A 17,914-nucleotide genomic window follows, 5' to 3' on the forward strand; every position below is an offset into this window, starting at 1 on the left:
AGGAGGTGGTCGCAAAGACTGAATTGTCTGATAATCCCATTCCCAGGTCTTTCATTCTGAAGTCGCTGGTCGACTTTGTCGGTAATCTAAATGAGTAATTAGTTCTTTTCCCTGTCAGGGCGTTCTCATGCTATTTACATCACACAAAGGACATTCAGGGTCGTCCCCATCATCTGTTTGTTTCACCCCGAAATGTCAAGAGACCTATGTCAAAGAATGGTGTATCCTTTTTCCTCAGAGATCTTCTTGTTAAAACTGGCGGTTCAGCTGCCCTTGAAGGCCAGGCGCCAAGAGCACACAGTGTTAGAGCAGTTGCTACATCGGTAGCTTTTATGAAGAACGTCTCTGTCACCAAGGTGCTTGAGGTGGCGACTTGGCGTTCTAATTCTGTTTTTGCTCCTTTTTACTTGAGGCATATATCTCTAGTTCTAGGTGACCTATGTTCTTTGGGCCCATTGGTGCTTTGACAACTACGCTGCTTCCATTGTCAGTCTGACATTGGACCAGCCACTGGGTTGTCGGCACTGGCGACTACGCTTCTCCCAAAGTCGATGCTGACTTAGGACTATTCACTGGTTCGCCTGTCCTGACGACTCCATTGTCTTTCTGGATAGGGAATTAGTCAATGGATCGCCTGTTGTCATCTGAGGACTCGTTCATCATGTACTTTTTGTCTCACTTGTTTTTTCAGTCAGACACTCACGCGAGATCAGGCAACATTTAGTAGCTCTGAGTTTCTTGTTGACGAAATCGGTTGCGCCGATAAACCCTCCGATGATTGTTTAATATGAGACCAGTTTGGACTGTCAGGCACTCATCTTCCTGGACTGAGTCGCCTTTTGCTCCGCGCTCCTTCTCTTGGCGCTTGAAAGCTTGAGTCAGGAGTCGCTCATGAGCCTATATTGCTGCTGGCGACGTTGGGTTGCGTTGATACACCCCCAATGTTCGCTTAGCTTTGAATCGCCCAGGCAGTCCAGGCACTCATCCTTCGGGAAAGAGTTGCCAATATCCGCTCATCTCTCTTGGCGCCAGACATTCGTGAGAGAGCAGGTGTCGCTGATGAAGTCATTAGGGGTGCAGGCCTCCTTGCTGTTTTTTCCTCCAATGGTTTTGAATCTGACTTTGCTGTCCTCGATGTTGTCTGACTTTGTTGCCTTTTGTTGGTCACCTGACGTTTTTTGTATAGTTCGGGCGGGCATTATGGTAGGGAGACTTTGGGTTATTTAAATTATTTTTTTAGACATTGGGTTTTGAGTTTTTTTTTACTGGCCTATGATAATATATTTCTTTGTTATTTTTTATGTCCTTTGTTAATTAATTTTTTTTTCCTTTTTTTCCTTTTCCATTAATTGGATTAGGTTGGTTGCTCCTATTCTGCCCGAAAGGGAAATTTTATTCAGTCCCTCCTCTATTTCAATGTGATTAATTGGGCTAGATAAATTATGTTAAGGTAATTTTTATTATATGATTTTATAATAAAATTGATATTAACCCTCTTACGCCGAAGCGGTAAAAAGAAAAAAAGTCTCCCGTGTGCCGGAGGTTTTTCAGAGTGAGCGCGGAAGCGGAAAAATATGTTTTTTTCAAAAAATCACAGCGCGCTTAGTTTTTAAGATTAAGAGTTCATTTTTGGCTCCTTTTTTTGTCATTGGCTGAAGTTTAGTATGCAACCATCAGAAATGAAAAAAAATATCTATCATATATAAATAATGCGATATATGATAGCGCAAAAAACATTTCATATAATTGTATTCAAATCGCGCTGTGCGCAAAACGGTTAAAGATAACAAAAGTTACTTTTTTTTTTCGTTGTAATGTACACTAAAATTGCGATAATTTGGGTATATAACAAACTGTAAAAAAACGATAAAAGCAACACACCGGCGGAAAATTTATCACAAAATAATGCATGAATTCGTAAACGAGCGGACGTAAACAAATATTTTTTTCAAAAATTCACCATAAATCTAAATATTGTCCTAGAGACTTCCAATTTCTTTCAAAATGAAGGCAAATGATTGAATATCTGACGAGTTAAAGTTGACCGAATGTCGAATTTTTTTTATATAATTTTTATATGCAATTATTTCAGAAAATAAGAAACGCTACAACCTTCAAAATATTTTTCGTACGTACGTTTTATTCTACATGAAATTGCGCACATTTTCATATATAAAACTCTATGAAATGACCTCAATATGAAAACGGGAGGAGCAAAATATTCCGAGAATGGTACATACGCATTTCGGAGATTTGTAGCGGAGAATCCGCGCGTGGAGGGAAGGAAAGATTTTTTTTTAAATTCACCATAAATCTAAATATTTTGCTAGAGACTTCAAATTTGTTTCAAGATGAAGATAAATGACTGAATATTACTAGACTGTAAGAGTTTTAGCTTACAATTGCGTTTTTCGACCATTTCAGTAGAGTCAAACTTGACCGAACATGGTTTTTTTTTATTTATCGTGATTTATATGCAAATATTTAAAAAATGAGAAAAGCTACAACCTTCAATTAATTTTTTTTTGTATTCTACATTAAATTGCGCACATTTTCATATATAAAACTTTATGTAACGGCTAATTTAAAATGGTGCAAACATTACCACAATCGACGTATGATTTTTTCGGAGAGTTACCGCGCGGTACGTAAAGAAAATGTTATTTCATAAATTCACCATAAATCGAAATATTGTGCTAGAGACTTCCAATTTGTTTCAAAATGAAGGTAAATGCTTGAATATTACTAGAATATAAGCGTTTTAGCTTACAATTGCGTTTTTCTACCATTTCGGTAGAGTCAAATTTGACCGAAGGTTGAAATTTTTGCAATTATCATTATTTATATGAAAATATCTCAAAACTGATAAAAGCTACAACCATGGGTTGTTTTTAGTTGTATTGTGCAGTGAAATTGCGCACCATTTCCTATATAAAACTTTATATAACGGCTAATTTTAAAATGGTGCAAACATTACCACAGTCGCATGTATGATTTTTTTCGGAAGAGTTACCACGCGGACGTAAGGAAAAAGTTTTTCATAAATTCACCATAAATCGGAATATTGTGCTAGAGACTTCCAATTAGTTGCAAAATGAAGGTAAATGATTGAATATTACTAAAATAAAAATAAAGAGTTTTAGCTTACAATTGCGTTTTTCGACCATTTCAGTAGAGTCAAAGTGACCAAAGGTTGAAATTTTGGCAATTATCGTTATTTATATGAAAATATCTCAAAACTGATAAAAGCTACAATCATGAGTATTTTATTGTTGTATTCTACATAAAAATGCGCACATTTTCATATATAATACTTCATGTAACGGCTAATTTACAATGGTACAAAAATTATGTCAAAGTGACGAAATAATTTCCGAGATGTGTCAGAGATACTTTTTAGTGCGGCAAGAAAGAAATTCGCACTTGCGCGCCTGCGTAACGATTGCGGCGCGTGATTCAAAAGTTTTAGGCTGGTAGGCCTATAAGTATTTTTTTCGCAAATTTAAAAAAACTTTTGTAAGTCGACGTTAAAATAACGTCCAGTCGGCACTCGGGGAGACAAAAAATTGTTGACGTAAAATACGTCCAGTCGGCGTAAGAGGGTTAATAATACTTACCTGTATAATTTATCTAGTCCCACCCATCCTACCTCGCGATCTGCCTATCACAACTGATTTTCAAGGGAAGGTTTTGCAACTGTCAAATGGCAGTGTTGCCAACTGACGGACAGAATAGGAGGTAACAGGGTTGCCAATGTAGTAAATTTTGGTGTGGTTTTTGGTTTTTGTGGATTTTGTGCTAGATAAATTATACAGGTAAGTATTACTAATATTAATTTTATTATAAAAATTCATTTTCATCTTGTCAGCAGCTCCTTTTGCAGAGAGCCTATGGTTGTTCTTTTTAGTTTCCAACTTGATATTTCCAGCTGCCCATAGATGTGTAGCCTGGAATCGTTGACCTCCCTCAACGATATAGTCTGCTTGCTCAAGTACTGTTGTTGCTCGAGGTTTGACTCCTGTTCCCAATTACACTCCAGCAAAGTCTCTCCCAACTCAACAATCACAAAATCTGTAGGCCCTCGGCCTAGCCAGCACACTATCACTTCATCGTTGGGTTCAGAAAAGTTCAGTACAGGTGAAGGGGAGCCTCAGCTCATACTTATTCCCTTCTACCAAACTGTAATGAAAAAAAAAAAAGAAAGACGACCATTATTCACAAAAATCTCTCGCTCACAAAAATAACATGAATATGATAAATAAGAAACTGAATCCTAAAAACTAGTTCAAAAATTGCCTAACCTAATCAACCTAATAACTAACAAAATAATATAAAATAAATCAAACAGTCATTCACAGAAGCCAATTTCTTCTATACTCTGGTCCCTGGACTGTAAGGAAAGGTGGAGTGCAGACCAACAGGTTAGTTGGGCTTCCCCCTACCTGTCGATAGTTTACTAGTAGTTTGTCAGTAAGTTTGAAGGGGCTTTACAGCTTGTGTTTGCAAGGTAACTCCAATGTGTATATTAGGAAAAATATACTTAAAAGATGTGGTATTTTATATTATAGTCTTTTGGACCCTCCAGATGATGTTGAGTTCTAGATAAGATGAAAACAGATAAATGAGGGATGACTGTAAAGACTTGTTTGCATAGTGCAGACATAAGGAAAATACAAATTATTTTAAAAATCTGTTATAGTATTTCACATTCATTTCCTTAACTTTTATGTCAGATACAATAGCAGGGGACAACTGATGTGTATAGTGTGTGGTACAATTGTAAAAAGTGCTATAATTTGGCAAGCACATGTAATCAAGCGATCACACTTGGAAAACTTGGCATCTCTTCAGAAAAAACAAAAACAGGTGAGTTGTGTGTTTTAGTATTGCATGACAACCCCTGTTGACATGTAAGTTGTAACTTCTGAGGATTGTGGGGATTTCTGATCACATCTTAAGTGTTAAATATCAACTTCAGTGGCTATTGATACCTAAATATTGTTTGTTCCTACACGTTATACAAACCATGTGTTCTTTACATTCTTTACATAAGGAATTACTTTCAGCGCCAGTTGGAACTCGGTCGTAAGATTCAATAACAAGGTATTGTTCCAATACGTAATACAAACCTTTTGGTCCTCTAACAATAGGAATGTAACTTGCGGCAAAGCTGGAATTACGCCCGTTGAATCTTGAACAAGGTGGTTAGGCAGTAACTACCATGGGACAGACCAGCCTGCCCGGATGTAAACACTCCACTTTACTTTCGGCCCTCTTCCGAGGAAGACGTGTGTTTGTGAGCTCTGGCTGACTGGTCGTTAATATCTTTTTTCCCGGCGGGATCCTTTTGGTTTATTTTTTGTATTTAAATAATTATGCATATACGGTGTTTGATATTAATACTAAACAAAGGTTTAAAGTTTTTCCTTTGGTTTTTCAATTAATATACAAACCAGTTTTTTGTGATAAAGCCTTTGTACCGCCCTGTACTTCTGTTAAGAGCCGGCGGCTAAGGTATGCCAACATACTTACATTCTTTCGCCCTTTAACACTGGCTCAGACCTGCATGAGGACGAGATATGTATTTATCGTGAGGATGAGACATGTATTTAACGTAACTGATATTGATCCTGTAATGGGACATGTATTCATCCGGAAATTACGCTTACGCTTGGTAATCACCAAGGGAACTTCAAAGGTTTGTCCATGTTTTGTTGTTATGGTAATTTCTCTTCTCCTTCTTCCTTTCACTTACTATCGGAAGAAGGTAGAAGGATGGGCGTGCGGTGCTGATGTTGGGGGATCTCCTCTCACTTCAGAGGGCGGCGCCCTTGGATGTGTGAGGAGTATCCTCATTACTTTTTAAATTTTTTTTTCCTTATTTTACAGACTAGTGGTGATTGTGTTTTCAGTAGTATTGGTTGGATGCTCTTCGTGTTGGTTATCCTAATCTTGGAATTGTACCTATGACTCGTAGCATGTTGCATACCGATCCTCGAGTGTGTGTACTGATCCCCTGCTGATGATTATTTTTGTTACCACTACTACCCGGGAGTTATGTCACTGGACGAAGCTGTCACGCTGCCCTGTGAGGTTATCTACTGATGGTAGAAGTCTGGCAGAAGGAGAAACCAAAAAGGAAGAGAGCTCGTTAAGTGTCGTCATCCTCCTCTTCGAGATCTTCATATCTTCATGCCTCCCTCCCTAAGAAGTCTCGTCACGGGACTTCTTAGGGTCTTTCTCGCTCCGGTGAGACAGGTGGGTCTTCCGCTGGTCCTCCCGTTCCTCCGGGAACGGGGCCCGTCTCTCCTTCTTCGGGGAGGAAGCAGACGGGGACCATGGAGGTACTGGTTCCACCTGCGGACCGGGAACCATCTCGGCCGCCCGCTCGCGAGCGTTACCAAGTGTACGGTCACCCCGTCCAGACTGCGGAGTTCACTCCCCGTGTCAGGACCCAGGCACGGAGCGGAAGATGGTAGGAGTCGCTCGGGTGAACCTCGCCAGACCGGCAATCGCTCTCGCAGCGATCGTCCGGTGCCCAGGGTTGACGTGACATTCCTGCGGATCCATGCACGCAGAGACCGGTGGAGGCGGGCCATCCAGCCCTCATTTAATTAATCCTTTTCTTTCAGAGACAGCCCCACCTCAGAGACCGACCAGTCTCGGGGGTGGCAGATGCTTCACCTGCCAGGTAGGAGTTTTGTGGCCCTCCTTGAAGGAAAGCGTTCTCTCCACTGCTACTCCTGCAGGTCCCTCTGGACAGGTGCAGTTGGGCCGTGTTGCTTCGGCAACTGCCCCAACTCCTTGCTCCGTCCTGAATGGAGGACCTGTCGGTTGTCCTGAGGAACTGGCGAAGAGGAAGTCTAGGAAGAAGAGGAAGGTGTTGCCGTCGTCTTCTGCCGCCTCTTCCTCTTTGACTTCTGAGGCCCCCCAGCCAAAGAAGAAGAAGGTAGCCTCCTCCCCGCTAAGAAGTCTCGCTCAGAGACCTGTAAGGGTCTGTCCAACTCTGGTGACAGTTGTCGGCCTCCGCTGGTCCTCCTGTTCCTTCAAGAACGGGGCCTGTCTCTCCTTCCGCAAGGAAAGAAAGATGGACGGGGACTGGAAGGGTACTGGCTAACACCGGCACCTCCTCTCCTGGCGCCAGAGGTTCCGCCTTGACGCCAGGTACCGTCTCGGCCTCTCGTTCACGAGAGGTACCGAGTGTACGGTCACCTGCGGGTGACCGTGCAGCCAAGACCCAGGCAACCGAGTTCGCTTGGCGCCAGGATCCAGGCACGGAGCGGAAGACTGGTGGGAGTTGCCCAGGTGACTCCCACCAGGCCAGTGATTGCTCTCGTGGCGAGTCGCTGGTACCCAGGGTTGATGCAACGGTCCCAGACCAGCCGCAGGCTGAGGGGAGGCTGGTCCAGGCACCGTGACGCGCCGTGAGGATAGGCTTTGCTCCCACCACGACAGCGGACTCTGCTGGTCCCCTGACCGCCACCCCCACCGGTACCGGGCGGATAGGGGGACCAGCAGCAGCTCTTCTGACGCTCGGGACCGTCACCGCGGTTATCGGTCCAGCTGCTCTCCCAGGGAGAGCCGCTCGACCAGGCCTGCAGATCGATCGCCACTGCAGGTTGGCGAGCGTCTGCAGCTCCCCCCCCCCCCCCCCCCCCAGCACGCCGGTTCTGCCGGTAGGCAGGGGGTGGGGGGAGCGTCAGGCCTACCTCTCCTATCCCTTCAACTTCCTTGGGCTACACCAGGAAGAGTGAGCCGATCAGGAGTAATCGTGAGGGCGCGCTCCTCACACTCCCACCGCCGACCGCGGACTCTGCCGGTCCCCTGACCGCCGCTCCCACCAGGACTGGACAGATAAGGGAACCAGCAGCAGCTCTTCTGACAGTCAGGACTGTCGCCGCTGCTCTTGGTCTAGCCGCTCGACCAGTGCAGCCTGTTCGCAAGCAGCCCTCCCGAAGAGACTGACACTCCTTTCTTGGTCCAGCGTTTCTCTGCAAGAAGACCGCTGGTCCAGACTGGCAGCTCGATCGTCACCGTGGTTGATGATCACCTACAGTCCTCCCAGCCCACCGGTTCTGCTGGTAGGCAGGGAAGGAGCTCTCGTAACAGCTCCCCTGACATAAGAGACCGACGCTTCGTTCCTTGGTCCAGCGTATCTCCACAAGAAGCTGCTGGTCCAGACCTGCAGCTCGATCCCCACCGTGGGTTGGTGATCACCTGCAGTCCTCCCAGCCTACTGGTTCTGCTAGTAGGCAGGGTAGGAGCATCAGGTCTCCCTCACCTGTCCCTTCAACCTCCTCAGGCTACACCGGGAGGAACAAGGCGAACAGGAGTGACCGTGAGGAATGCACTTCTTACGGTCCGGCCACGGGCCTTGTTCGATCTTGGGACCAACAGATCCTCGCTCAAGTGGTTGGAGGAGATCGTGGGGGGCTGGCGAGGACAAATGACGCTTCCCAGACTCTCGGTGGGACCATCACCGCCGTTCATGTGACGGTCCGTCTGGACCACTCACTCAGAGACCTCGACGAGGACTGGGACACATCGGAGGATGGTATCGGCTCTCTCCTGTCAGGTGCTCGCTCAGCCCCACCCAGACGACGGTCACGGTGGCAGCAGACGTTTAGCCTACAGTACGAGTTCGTAACCCTCCTCGAGGAAAACGTTTTCTACAGACGGTAACGTTTTCCTAGACTCTGAGTGGCCATCACCGCATGGTGATGGCTGCTCGTACTCGCTTCTCCGACGGCTAGTTCCGCTGGGAATGCGAGCGAGTATCCTATCTTCCTCCCCCATTCCCTCTCTCCCTATGGCTGCAAAGGGAAGGGGAGGGATCCTGCAGAGCGTTCTCCGTAGGATTCCACGTTGGGGACTGCGTTCCTTGGGGGACTTTCAGCTCCTACCGGATGTAATTCCCCGTCGTTGAGGAAGGATCTTGCCCCCATCCTCGATTTCTACGGGAATCGGGAGGACCACCACCCAATGATCATCTGATGAATTCGGTGGGGGTTTCGCCAAGTGCTTAGAATTCTTCGGAATTTCTAGCACTCTCCGAGTGTTCTGGTCTTCTACGATCTGCAAACACTTGGGCGAAACCACGGTCCAGAGTGGGTGAGACGAGAATCCCAGATAATTGTTACTACGATAATCGGGTATCTCGCCGAATGCTAGAATTCCAGGAATTTCTAGCATTCGAGAGAAGTACTGCTGCTGAAGGAGAATATTTCGGGAAGGGCTCAACCTGGATGGACCTGACGGTCCGTCGCTTCAGTAGGCGGCCAACCCCGGGATAGAGAAGAACAGGTGTGAACAACCAGTTTGGCTTGAACTATCGTCTTCGGTATCCTGTTATCACCATAGAAGTCTTCCTTCGGGGAAAACTTCTCTCCTTCACTCTCTTCATTAGAGAATGAAGGGTGTCGGCTTCCAGTCCTTATTCTTGTTCCGCGAATGGAAGAGAATTTAGGATGGAGGTCTATGTACAGGAACCTACAAGTATACTACGTATATTGCCCTCGCGACATGCTTCTGTTATCAGTTGAATTGTCCGAGGTGTAGGCACATACCGTAGTTAACTCTACGGATTGAGACCGAGACGAATAGTATCTTCTTGATTGAACTGCAACTCAGGACTGCCGTGCAAACCTCCCAGGAGTTACCAGTTTCGATTTTTAGATACTTATGGTATTGTTACAACAACAACACCTCAGCGTTTGCATTCACCGAAATCCATTTCAATTAAATGCAAATGCTCGAGCGTTTTTTTTACGCTCGATGGTTTTAGCCGAACGCATTCCTTCTTTGAATGGATTACCTGGCAACTCAGGATGACGAGTGAGCGAAATCTAGCGGTGTATTGGGCTACTTGCCGCAGCCCAGTACTAGCTGGCTCTCTGAGATAACACGGTCGGATTATGTCTCTCTCCTCTGCGATGATTGACTACCGAACCGAATCTCTGCAAGGCAATCACAGACTTAGGTCTCTGGTTGGCTGGAATTCTCGCATACGTGAATGACCATCTCTACTGCATCGCCTTGGACATTGCAAGAATTTTCAGACAGATTTCCCAATAGACTCGCTATCATCTTTCTGTTTACCGCACGGTAACAGAAGTCTGTAGCCTAGTCTCCCGCTGCATTGCACCTGTCGCTGCGATAATGCAGAATGATTTCTTCAGACATCTGAGTTTGTCTTCTAAATATATCTTGTATTCGTAGGTGTGCAATTGTTCATTGTTCACCCCGAATTGTAGATGTACATGTGGCCCCCGTATTCGCGTTCTCCGGATTCGCGGACTCACTGATTCGCGGATTTTTTTGTGGACCATATCTAACCATTATTTGCGGTGAATTCGCCTATTCGCAGGATTTTCCGACTATAAATAATCACTAATTAGTGTATTTTGATGTTATTTTCATGCTAAATACATTTTTATGATACAAAAACGATTTACTGATTTTAAAATATTAATATTGATCAATACTGTATTAGTAAGTTTAATAAGATTACATGATATCACATAATAACTAATAATTCTCTCTCTCTCCCTTACCGGGATGTATGCTTTTTGTGTGATAAATGATTTTACAATTTTAATTTTTTAATATTAATATCAATGTAAAGAGCAATTACTTCAAGAAAGAAAAAAATACTACGTTGAATTAGTAAGATTTTAGTTTTATAAATTCAAATATTATGTAAGAATGAAGGAAGTCCCAGTCTTCACGCATCTTTCTTTCGAAAACTCCATGTCTCTCTCTCTTCTCTCTCTCTCTACTAGGATAGAAAGATTTTTATGGTAACACGATGTTATAATATTTTAATTAATATTTTCAGATAAGAAAAATAATAATAATAATAATAATAATGTAATAATAACTGTAATTACAAAAATCATATGTGAAAGTATTTTACAAATGCTAAAACGATAATCTCTCTCTTCTCTCTCTCGATCTCTCTCTCTCTCTCTCTCTTCTCTCTCTCTCTTCCTCTCTTTTACAGAGATGTTAATATTTTTTGGATGATGATTTACTAATTTTTCAAAAAATCAATATTAATGTAAACAGCAATAATATAAAATTCATTAAAGAAAATACTAAAGTGAATTAGCAAAGATTTTAGTTTATAAATATAAATTATGTAAGAATGAAAGAAAATACATTTTAATCCCCGCATCTTTGATTTCCAGGGAGCCAAGCAAAGTTGGCTGGGGTCCAACAACTGCTGCCCTCTCGATGATCACATATTTTTTTTCCTCTCTCTCTCTCTCTCTTTACTGAGTGAGAATTTTCTATGGTACAATGTGTATTGTTTATTAATATTTTTGCATAAGGATGATAATAGTAATACAATTAATTTCAAAATTCATATGTTATAGTATTTTATAGAAGTACAATAATCTATCCATTTCAGTCTTTTAAATAAGGATAACCCTCCCCCCCCTCTCTCTCTCTCTCTCTTTTGCCACACGAGATAGTGTGTCTTAGTGGTAACTCTCGCCCTCTGTTTGGGCGGGAATTGTATGTATAAGTGTATCTTTAAGGACATTACTACATTTTATGGTAAAATAATAATATACAGCACTAGTTTTTACAAATAATATTTAGTTCGTGAGATTATTAAACAGTAACAATACCATGGGAGGGGAAAAAAGTTGCCTACAGATGTTCATTTCAATCTTTTGAAACCATAAGGAGTTATTCTCTCTCTCTCTCTCTCTCTCTCTCTCTCTCTCTCCACAAGATACTTGTCATACATTTGGTGTTTCTATTTCTTCCTTTTATCTCTCTCACTCTCAGCAAAAGAATTGATAGACAGACAAACATAATTGCACAGTCCTCTCTTTCTCTCTTCTCTGGAGAAATATATGTATTTATGGGAGGGGAAAAAAGTTCCCTACAGACGTTCATTTCAATCTATGGAAACCGTAAGGAGTTATTCTCTCTCTCTCTCTCTCTCTCTCTCTCTCTCTCTCTCTCTCTCTCTCTTCTCTCTCTGTGCTATTGGCTGTGTATTAGTATATTTCTAATTGTAAAAAATGTTTAAGATGACTTTAAAATTATATTAATAATACCAATTCAATGGTATATTTGATGTAGGTAATACTTAAGTAGACATTTGGTATTTGTTTTTGATTTCACACACAATTGCTTCCTTTGTAAAAAAGAAAAGAAAATGGATGTCTCAAATAGTAACAGTATGAAAGAAAACGTGCATGACTGAATCTTATGGGGGACTGAATTATTTTCACATACGTAACTAAGTCATTGCAGTACGTACATAGTATGTATTTATGTATAACCATAAAATGTAAGATTTACTTTAAAACAGTATTAATATATTTCAAAGATTAATATGAACCATAATAGGATATTTTATGTATATTTTGATGAAGATTTGGTCTTTTTAGGGATACTTTGGTGAAGAAGGTGTCTTTTTTAAGGGAACTTTGGTGTTTGATGTTCAGGATAGGAGTTTACAAGCATTTTTAGAGGGGGGTTCCAAACATTCGCGGATTCTAACTATTAGCGGGGGGGGGGGGGGTGGGGGGTTCTGGTACGCATACCCCGCGAATACGGGGGGACCACTGTATAACGGAAGACATCGCCTGTTCCCCGCCCTGCCACCTCTACTTCCAAGTATATAGATCTCCTCCCTGGATAACCTGGGAAGAAGATGATTCAGCCCATGAGAAGCAGTTCTTCAGGCAGTACATCCCTGTTTTTTCATTACTGAAAAGCACTCCGCCTTCATTGCAACTCCGACTTCTCACCGAACAGCAATGAAGTAGCGGTTTAGCGTTTTCAGTCCTTTGTAAATCACAGGGATTAAACTGTCTTCGAAGGTTGGTGTCATCGGCGTGACTTTTCTAAGTTCAGAATCGTGAGAGTTACTTCTCTCGATTCAGCTGTGAAGACGTAGGTCTGCATTCACCTACCACCTTCGTCTTCAACGGCACATAGTGTTGTTTCTCCATAGCTGAGATTCAACTACTATGAGGACTTCTGTCTTGCCATCAGGGACCTCGGTCTCTAGAAGGCAATTGACTTTCGCCTGTTGGGCACATGCCTTGAGAGAATCATCATCTCGCCTTCCGGCATCGGTGTTAACATCAATTTGTATGGTCTCTCGGCATAACCCTTCAAAAGGCGAGGGTCACGTGACTATGCCTCGGATGCTTGGACAGCTCGCCTCACACAACTGAATGCAGTCAGTCGGCAGCTGTCGAAGCGTCCGAGACCGTCACGAAGTAATCAATCATTACTTCGTCCTACTAGCTTGTTCCGGCACCCATAACCATCGACACCCACCATGGAGTTGTCGGTGTCCTATCCACCGCAGAGAATGTAGACTTCGCTGCAGTGGGATACAAGACCGCGAGACACTTAGCTTTAGACGGATAGAACCAGTATGGGTACTTGGGACATCACTCTGAAGAATATATCCCCGGACAAGGAAGATGGATATGGTTCCATTCGCGACCATTGGACCTTTCTTTCCCTCCGGGGACTGCCCACAGGTCCTTGGAACCTCATTTCCCTGGACCAGTGGTGGATGCTTGCAAGATGTGTTTGCTTACCCAGCTCTTTGACATGGACAAGTTTGCATCTCGTCCATGGTGTGCAGTTGTAGAGGTAAGAAGGATGCAAGAGTGACTGGACTCTCCTCCTTCCACGTCTCGTCTCTCCATTCCCCCTCTCCTTTGGGTTGAGGATACTCGAACTGACACTGATTGGACGTGGACGATTGAGGCGTGGAAGCTTATACTAATCAAGCATCCTTTTAACTGTTTCTTATCAGAATCATAGAAGCAATCCTGCTCCTTCCTTACTAGCAAGGGGAAGGAAGGAGACTGACAATATAGTCTAGGAGCCAAATGCCTCTTATCTGTTAAAATAAGGGATTTACCCTACACGGTGAGCCCCTTACGTTTTGATGCATTCATAAAATAGATTAATATATAGCACAACAGAATCAGGATGGCTCTTAAAAATCTTGCCTTCGAACACCTAAATATTGCCATAAATAGCTCTCTAGTAAAATCTTTCTTATTTGCGTTGGCCACTTTCATTAAATGTTATGCCCATATGATTGTTTGTTTATATATTCACGTAATATTCTGGTAAAATGACCTTCACACAATAAAGATGGGAATGATATACCAGAACATTACACCTATAGGCCTTTGGATCATTTTTTAAATGAAACAAATGATGACTTTTGGAAAATTTACCAAAAAATTCTTACAACTTGGTTAAATAATCAAGCAGCAATTCATAAAATATCAGAGCTAAGATAAGGAAAATTTACCTAAATTTGCTAAATTTAATGGAAATTATATAAAAAACCACATATTTATTCTAAACTATCGGTAAAGTTTGATATTTGCATAAAACTTTGCCCAACCTCAAAAATATTCATGTAACACCAACTGACACAAAGAATTATACGGGATACGAACCTTTCGGTCCTTTTACAATAGGAAGGTAACTAGCGGCAGCTGGATGGTCGTAAGCTTTCGAACAAGGGAGTTCAGTAGTTAACTGCTTGTCCAACAGTGCGCGCACCGCACGACTGGGAGGCGAAGAATCACTTTTGCTTTCGGCCTGCTGGTGTGTAGACGTGCTCTTCATCGCTCTCTGCCTGCTTCATCATCGTGTGCTTTCAGGATATTTGTGTTTTCTCTTACTATTTGTGTGTGTGTAAAAGTGAACTGTAAGTACTCTTTTTCATTTTTTCATATATACTGATTATTAATTCAAATGAATAATGGACCAAGGATTGAAGGAATCTCAGTGCCCTTCCATTACCTGGCGACTGTGCCCCAGGGTGGAGGGGTGTAAATGTGGGAAATTTAGAAGTTTTCCTGAGATTGATCCCCATGTCCTTTGTGCTCGGTGTCGAGGGCAACAGTGCTCTCGCACCGAGCCTTGTATTTTTTTGGGTGAAAGTGTGAAAGTGAAAATTGTAAGTGCAGTGCTCTTTTTAATTTTTCATTTATTTTCTTGCCCTTTGCGCTCGGTGCCGAGGGCACGAATGCTCTCGGCCCAAGCCTTTTATTTTTTTGTGAAAGTGAAAGTTAAATTGTAAATGCAGTATTCTTTTTCATTTTCATGTATTATTATCATTATGGATCAAGGTTTCCGCTCATACCCGGGAATTGATCCTTATGCCCTTGCGCTCGGTGCCAAGGGCGTGAATGCTCTCAGCCCGAGCCTTTTATTTTTGTACATGCAACTTCCCCGGCAGATATATACTTAGCTATAGTCTCTGACGTCCCGACAGAATTTCAAATTTTGCGGCACACGCTACAGGTAGGTCAGGTGATCTACCCTCCCGCCGCTGGGTGGCGGGACTGGGAACCATTCCCGTTTCCGAATCAGATTTTCTCTGTCGCCGGTTCCGACAACGTCTGTTGTTGGTTCCTCCTGATTGGATTTCGTTTTCCACTTGCCGTGGATCTTTTGACTGTCTTTTGGTGACGTATTGGATCATTGGCTTGGCATACGTTTTTGTTTACTTTTTATGATTCTCTAATGCGTCAGACGCTAGTACCGAGTTTAGAATATGCGCAATGAATGTGTGACGTAAGACTACCGAAGGATTCGGTAGATCCTCGCACTGTAGAAGAGTAATTTAATTTTTGTTTTTTCTAAGGAACTACCACTCTGTTGTAAGACAGTCATAATTACGTACTGTATGCAGTTACTGAATGACAGTCTTTAACACGAAACATTTGACATGAAGATATCATGAGAATCCTTAAGAGAACCTTCATTGTTGAAGTTTGTTTTGTAGTTCTATAGATCACTTATTAATACAGTAGTACCTCGAGATACGAAATTAATCCGTTCCGAGGCGCCCTTCGTATCATGAGGTTTTCGTATCTTGGACCACATTTTACATGTAAAATGGCTAATCCGTTCCAAGCCCTCCAAAAACACCCCATTAAATTTCATAATAAAGCTAAAGTGACCTATAAACAATGAAATACTACAACAATTTGGACCATTCAATACCTAAATTAAGACTAAAAATGCAAAACCTGTAAATAAAGTGTAATATTAGTACAAGAAATATTATTACTGTAACGTAAAATGTGGAGCTTACCTTTCGAGTGAGGCTACGTACATACGTAACTATCCAAGGAAGATTGCTTCTGCCTACGTAATTTTTTTCTTTTTTCACAATGTTCCTGTGTGAGCCTTTTCAGGGGTTGTCTTCTACAAATGATTGCACTCTATGAAAAGCGGCTTTAATGTCTGCCGTTTTTTTTTTTTTTTTTTTTTTTTGTATGTATGTACGTACGTACACTTTAAAAAAATCATACGTACGTACTACAACGTAACTACGTAGTTTCACATGTTCCTGTGTGAGCCTTTTCGGGGGGTAGCTTATACAAATGATTGCACTTTATATGAAAAGCTGCTTTAATTTCTGCTGTTTTTTTCTTCTTTTTTTGATTTTTAACTTTTTTTTTTTACTTTTTTACTTTACGTAGGTTTTTTTTTTATTTATTTTTTTTTTTTTTTTTTTTGTAGAATTTCAACTTTCGTTTTTTGCACCTCATGACTCTGTTGGCCCTGGTGTCCATCAAAACCCTGTTCAACCAAATGCTCTCTCTGCAACTGATTTGGGTAGTGAATGTTCGGCTGCTGACCTTCAACATAAACTGAAGTGCCTTGATTATATTACGTACACTACACACATTGACGATCCCGAAAACGAATACCGGGTGCGTACTAATGCTGGTACCGAGTGGCCGAGCCACGCCACCACGTGTACATAGTAGATGCATGATGGGAGGGACGCTGGCCAATAGGAGAGAAGGATTTTATGGCCGCGACTAGCATCAGGAACCAATGGGAGAGTAGGAGGATGGTGGCGAGTCTACTAGTATACTAAGATGGCGGCGCGCGGCGCGATTTTCAAAATTGTTATCCGGGCGAATCTCGGCTTTCAGAAACCTTTCGTATCTTGAAAACTTTTCGAATGTAGAGCCGTTAAATTTTTCGTATTGGCTTTCGTATATCGAGTTTTTCGTAAGTTGAGCCTTTCGTATCTCGAGGTACTACAGTATTAATAATCATTGTACTGAATGTGAGATTTTGAATGGGGAAGAAGTCTCTTTCTTCTTCTTTGAGGAAGTTAGAGAAGAACAGAGTTAGGAAGCTTTGTCTAGAAACTCCAGTAGTTCTTGTACTAACGAACAAGTTGAGGAGGCTTTAGAACCTAACCCTAATGTAGTTGTTGCAACCTCTCCTCCATTTTCAGCCCCTTCTCCCTTCTTCGAACCTGGGGATTTGTCTTCGAGATGAAGCGCCTCAGCGGAGTGGCTGGTTGGTCCCGTTGCTGAATAACCACTGGTTCCATGCAACGTAAAGTACCATACAAACAAACAAACGAATTGAGTTTGATTTATATATTTCTGGCATGAAAGCCGAGATTCGCAGGATGGAATTTCAGTTGCTTGCAATGGAAGGTAAGAGTGCTGTGGGAAGTTTTTGTGCAGTGTTCCCAGTGTAGTGGAGGGGGCGTCTGTCCGGCTCCGCATTGCTCCTAGGCCTAGACCTCTTCCAAACTCCCAGAACCAGGGGAGGAGGAATGTCGACAGCCGGAAGGAGGATGTAGAGCATCCCCAACGGTCAGGTGTCCCTTCGGCAGGCTCTGTTGTCTCGACCCAGACTGACATGGATCACCACAGAAAAGGCATCCTGAGGAAGTGCTTCTTCCGATTCGGCTTCTCCAGGCCGCGAGACGCTTCTCTCCTCACAGGCGCGCCTCTCCTAGCAGGCGCTCGGCACCAGCCAGGCGCTCGACGCCGGCCGGGTGCGCGGAGCCAGCCGGGCGCTCGTCTCCCATCAGGCGCTTTTCTCCTTGCAGGCGCGATTCGCCTGAGGAGTTGCTTTTTTT

At 42.9% G+C, this 17,914-nt stretch overlaps 1 protein-coding gene across 1 annotated transcript in view; it reads left to right on the forward strand.

Moving 5' to 3' along the window:
- The window catches only part of LOC135196548 (zinc finger protein 830-like), a 141,079-nt gene that overhangs the window by 67,685 nt on the left and 55,480 nt on the right, over nucleotides 1–17,914 (forward strand). Inside the window, exon 2 of the mRNA XM_064223396.1 lies at nucleotides 4,734–4,866. Coding sequence (XP_064079466.1) covers nucleotides 4,734–4,866 — 133 coding nt within the window. The remainder of the gene's footprint in view (nucleotides 1–4,733; nucleotides 4,867–17,914) is intronic.

The sequence above is a fragment of the Macrobrachium nipponense genome, chromosome 18 (assembly GCF_015104395.2).
Source record: "Macrobrachium nipponense isolate FS-2020 chromosome 18, ASM1510439v2, whole genome shotgun sequence".
NCBI classification, from domain to species: Eukaryota; Metazoa; Arthropoda; class Malacostraca; order Decapoda; family Palaemonidae; genus Macrobrachium; species Macrobrachium nipponense.